This window comes from Blennius ocellaris (assembly GCF_963422515.1).
Source record: "Blennius ocellaris genome assembly, chromosome: 14".
Classification (NCBI taxonomy): domain Eukaryota; kingdom Metazoa; phylum Chordata; class Actinopteri; order Blenniiformes; family Blenniidae; genus Blennius; species Blennius ocellaris.
The window spans coordinates 28,195,301-28,200,300 of record NC_137663.1 but is presented as its reverse complement, the minus strand read 5'-3'; the positions used below and the strand labels follow the sequence as shown (position 1 = coordinate 28,200,300).

The window sequence follows — 5,000 nt, the reverse complement described above, 5'->3', positions numbered from 1 at the left end:
TGATCCTTAGAAGAACGAGACAAACTTCTCCTCTTTGCTCCTGATCGTTGGAAGAACGAGACAAACTTCACCTCTTTGCTCCTGATCGTTAGAAGAACGAGACAAACTTCTCCTCTTTGCTCCTGATCGTTGGAAGAACGAGACAAACTTCTCCTCTTTGCTCCTGATCGTTAGAAGAACGAGACAAACTTCACCTCTTTGCTCCTGATCGTTAGAAGAACGAGACAAACTTCACCTCTTTGCTCCTGATCGTTAGAAGAACGAGACAAACTTCTCCTCTTTGCTCCTGATCGTTAGAAGAACGAGACAAACTTCTCCTCTTTGCTCCTGATCGTTAGAAGAACGAGACAAACTTCTCCTCTTTGCTCCTGATCGTTAGAAGAACGAGACAAACTTCTCCTCTTTGCTCCTGATCGTTGGAAGAACGAGACAAACTTCACCTCTTTGCTCCTGATCGTTAGAAGAACGAGACAAACTTCACCTCTTCGCTCCTGATCGTTGGAAGAACGAGACAAACGACTCCTCACCTCTTTGCTCCTGATCGTTAGAAGAACGAGACAAACTTCACCTCTTTGCTCCTGATCGTTAGAAGAACGAGACAAACTTCTCCTCTTTGCTCCTGATCGTTAGAAGAACGAGACAAACTTCTCCTCTTTGCTCCTGATCGTTAGAAGAACGAGACAAACTTCACCTCTTTGCTCCTGATCGTTAGAAGAACGAGACAAACTTCACCTCTTTGCTCCTGATCGTTAGAAGAACGAGACAAACTTCACCTCTTCGCTCCTGATCGTTAGAAGAACGAGACAAATGACTCCTCACCTCTTTGGTCCTGATCGTTGGAAGAACGAGACAAACGACTCCTCTTTGCTCCTGATCGTTAGAAGAACGAGACAAACTTCACCTCTTTGCTCCTGATCGTTAGAAGAACGAGACAAACTTCACCTCTTTGCTCCTGATCGTTAGAAGAACGAGACAAACTTCACCTCTTTGCTCCTGATCGTTAGAAGAACGAGACAAACTTCACCTCTTTGCTCCTGATCGTTAGAAGAACGAGACAAACTTCACCTCTTTGCTCCTGATCGTTGGAAGAACGAGACAAACTTCACCTCTTTGCTCCTGATCGTTAGAAGAACGAGACAAACTTCACCTCTTTGCTCCTGATCGTTAGAAGAACGAGACAAACTTCACCTCTTTGCTCCTGATCGTTAGAAGAACGAGACAAACTTCTCCTCATTGCTCCTGATCGTTAGAAGAACGAGACAAACTTCACCTCTTTGCTCCTGATCGTTAGAAGAACGAGACAAACGACTCCTCTTTGCTCCTGATCGTTAGAAGAACGAGACAAACGACTCCTCTTTGCTCCTGATCGTTAGAAGAACGAGACAAACGACTCCTCTTTGCTCCTGATCGTTAGAAGAACGAGACAAACGACTCCTCTTTGCTCCTGATCGTTAGAAGAACGAGACAAACGACTCCTCTTTGCTCCTGATCGTTAGAAGAACGAGACAAACGACTCCTCATTGAATCTGGACAAAAGCCTCAAAGCACCAACGTTTCCTCAGATGGTCTGAATGAGTCATTGATTCATTGAGTCAGTGATTCACTGATTCATTGTGTCACTGAGTCCGTGAGTCATTGAGTCATTGTGTCACTGAGTCAGTGATTCATTGAGTCAGTGATTCATTGAGTCATTGATTCATTGAGTCAGTGATTCAATGAGTCATTGATTCATTGAGTCAGTGATTCATTGAGTCATTGTGTCACTGAGTCAGTGATTCAGTGAGTCATTGTGTCACTGAGTCAGTGATTCAGTGAGTCATTGTGTCACTGAGTCAGTGATTCAGTGAGTCATTGTGTCACTGAGTCAGTGATTCAGTGAGTCATTGTGTCACTGAGTCAGTGATTCAGTGAGTCATTGTGTCACTGAGTCAGTGATTCAGTGAGTCATTGTGTCACTGAGTCAGTGATTCAGTGAGTCATTGTGTCACTGAGTCAGTGATTCAGTGAGTCATTGTGTCACTGAGTCAGTGAGTCCATCGAGTTTGTCAGGTTGTGATCCAGTTTCATTCAGTCGCAGCCGCCAGGCGTCTCTAGTAACCCGATACAGAGACAAATCTGTCCACGGTGGGGGGGTGGAGGTTGGATGGGGGGTGGGGGGGATTGGGGGTGGAGGTTGGATGGGGGGTGGGGTGGGGGGGGGGGTCTGTTCCCTAAAATAACTCCTGGGGACCGACAGCTGCAGCAGGTGGTCTGGTTCATGTCACAGAGGGACTGTCATCCAATATTGGGACGTCCAATAGTAATCAGATTACAAACAAAAGCAGAGGATGGTTCTGGTTCCTCACAGCAGCAGACACTTCTCAGGTTCTACCTCAAGACGGAATCAAGTGCAAATGCAAAAGAAAAGCAAAAGTCTTTGACGGTCATCACCAGAGTCCCCCCAAATGATCTGGTGACCTGGTGATCTGGTGACCTGGTGAGTGGTGACCTGGTGATCTGGTGACCTGGTGAGTGGTGACCTGGTGAGTGGTGACCTGGTGATCTGGTGACCTGGTGATCTGGTGACCTGGTGAGTGGTGATCTGGTGATCTGGTGACATGGTGACCTGGTTATCTGGTGACCTGGTGATCTGCTGACCTGGTGATCTGGTGACCTGGTGATCTGGTGATTGGTGATCTGGTGATCTGCTGACCTGGTGATCTGGTGACCTGGTGATTGGTGATCTGGTGATTGGTAATCTGGTGACCTGGTGATCTGCTGACCTGGTGATCTGGTGATCTGCTGACCTGGTGATCTGGTGATTGGTAATCTGCTGACCTGCTGATCTGCTGACCTGCTGATCTGGTGATTGGTGATCTGGTGACCTGGTGACATGGTGACCGCAACATCCTCTGGTGACGGACATGAGTGGTTCTGACTGTCTGGATGCTTGACATGTTGACTGGCTACAGAATCTGTCAATCATAGTGATAGCAATAGCAATAGCAATAGCAATAGCAATAGCATAGCAATAGCATAGCAGTCCTTTGCTCAAACATCTACAAGAGCGTCTACAAACTGCAGAATAACACACACGGAGATTTAAAATGAAATACAGCTTCATTTGTAAATCACATGGTGCCACGTTGATTCTGCTCCTGTTAGCGGCTAGCGGCTAGCTGCTAGCGGCTACATTTACAAGAGGTGGTTTATGAGATCAGTTTCTGGTGTCGACAAAAATCGAAACCTCCTGTTTTTGGTGTTCTGGTTTAAAAAAAGAGCCCAAAAGAAAAAAAAAACTCAGTCACTTTCAATGACCTTCATTTTCCACTGCGGTCCAACAGAAGAATCATGTTTTCTAGAGGATAGCAGAGTTTCCCCGTGACGCCTCCTTTACTTCCTGTTACACTTGGTTTTACCCTCAAACACGATTCGATTCCCTCTGAACACAACGTTCCACCATTCTAGCGTCGGTATTTGTGTCCACCTGCTGCAGAAAGAGCAGATCCACTGAATTCCAGTGAGGCGATGGAGCGTCCAGCCCGGCGGCTCGTCTGCAGGAAACCTCGTCACTCAGATCAGGATAACGAGACGTCGAGACGTCGAGACGTCAGGACAGCAGCTCAGGATGAGAGTCGTCAGGTTTCTGTCTGACGTAAACAACTTCTCAAGAATAATCCCTCCAGTAACTGGAGTCTAGATCCAGTTTTAAGGAGGGGAACCAAGCTGGTGAGCGGCTTGTGGAAGTTGTTGAAGGAAAAAATAGTTTGAGAAATAGATGAAAGAGTGAACTGAACTTTAAAGGTTCTTTAAAACGCGATTAGAGCTGATTTACACCTCGAAACTCAAATCGACTCAACAAGATTGTAATACTTGAAACAAACAGGAAAGAAAAAGTTCAAAAACCCTACGTCAAAACAAAGTCCCCACACAGAGCTAACAGCTAATGTCAATGCTAATGCTAACAGGAAGTAGCCGTGAGAGTTTCGAGATCCAGTAAACATCCGAGGTCTTGTTTACTGCAGAGACACTTTTAGTCCTCATCATGAAGAGAAAGTCTCTCGCTGTGAAACCAGACGCTTCCTGACCTCTACACACACACACACACACACACACACACACACACACACACACACACACACACACACACACACACACACACACACACACACACACACACACACACACACACACACACACACACACACACACACACACACACACACACAAACACAAACTTATTTATAGCAGCTGGTTCCCAGACGGACCTTCATTGAAACCAAATGTGTTGACATGAGGACATGAGGACATGAGGACATGAGAACATGAGGACATGAGGACATGGGGACATGAGGACATGAGAACATGAGGACATGAGGACATGGGGACATGAGGACATGAGAACATGAGGACATGAGGACATGAGGACCAGCGACACAAGACACAGACAAACTTCTGTGTTCATACAGGGAAGGGCAATGGAATAAAAGCTTCAGCTTTCCTCTCTGGAACCGCCCCCCCCCCCCCTCCCCCCCAAAAAAAAAGTCATACTTACCATTCTGTCTCTCTCTTTGTCCTTTTCCTCCTCTCTTCACTTCCTCCTTCCTTCCTTCTGGTTTTCAAGTCTTTCAAAGTGTCTAAAAGTGAAGCTGGTTCAAAAGCTGCATGAGGCCTTCACTGACCAGCTGGGAGTCTGGAAATACAGCAACTCTCTCTCTCTCTCCTCTCTCTCTCTCTCTCTCTCTCTCTCTCTCTCTCTCTCTCTCTCTCTCTCTCTACTCTCTCTCTCTCTCTCTCTCTCTCTCTCGCTCTCTCTCTCTCTCTCTCTCTCTCTCTCTCTCTCTCTCTGTCCTCTCTCTCTCTCTCTCTCCTCTCTCTCTCTCTCTCTCTCTCTCTCTGTCTCTCTCTCTCTCTCTCTCTCTCTCTGTCTCGTCAGCTTTTCCAATAACAAACGCTCGCCGCCTCTTGGCGTCGTCCCCTGAGCTGAGCTGCTTCCCTGAAGCTCGCTGGACTACCGTGAC

At 46.8% G+C, this 5,000-nt stretch overlaps 1 protein-coding gene across 2 annotated transcripts in view; it reads right to left on the bottom strand.

Moving 5' to 3' along the window:
- sgcd (sarcoglycan, delta (dystrophin-associated glycoprotein)) overlaps positions 1-5,000 on the bottom strand; it is a 125,378-nt gene that overhangs the window by 36,725 nt on the left and 83,653 nt on the right. The window contains exon 1 of one of the 2 annotated variants that reach the window (XM_080508262.1): positions 4,535-4,696. The exons of the other annotated variant lie outside the window; for it this stretch is intronic. Coding sequence (XP_080364388.1) covers positions 4,535-4,537 — 3 coding nt within the window. The 5' untranslated portion in view covers positions 4,538-4,696. Of the gene's footprint in view, positions 1-4,534; positions 4,697-5,000 lie in introns of those variants that run through there. 2 annotated transcript variants of the gene reach the window in all.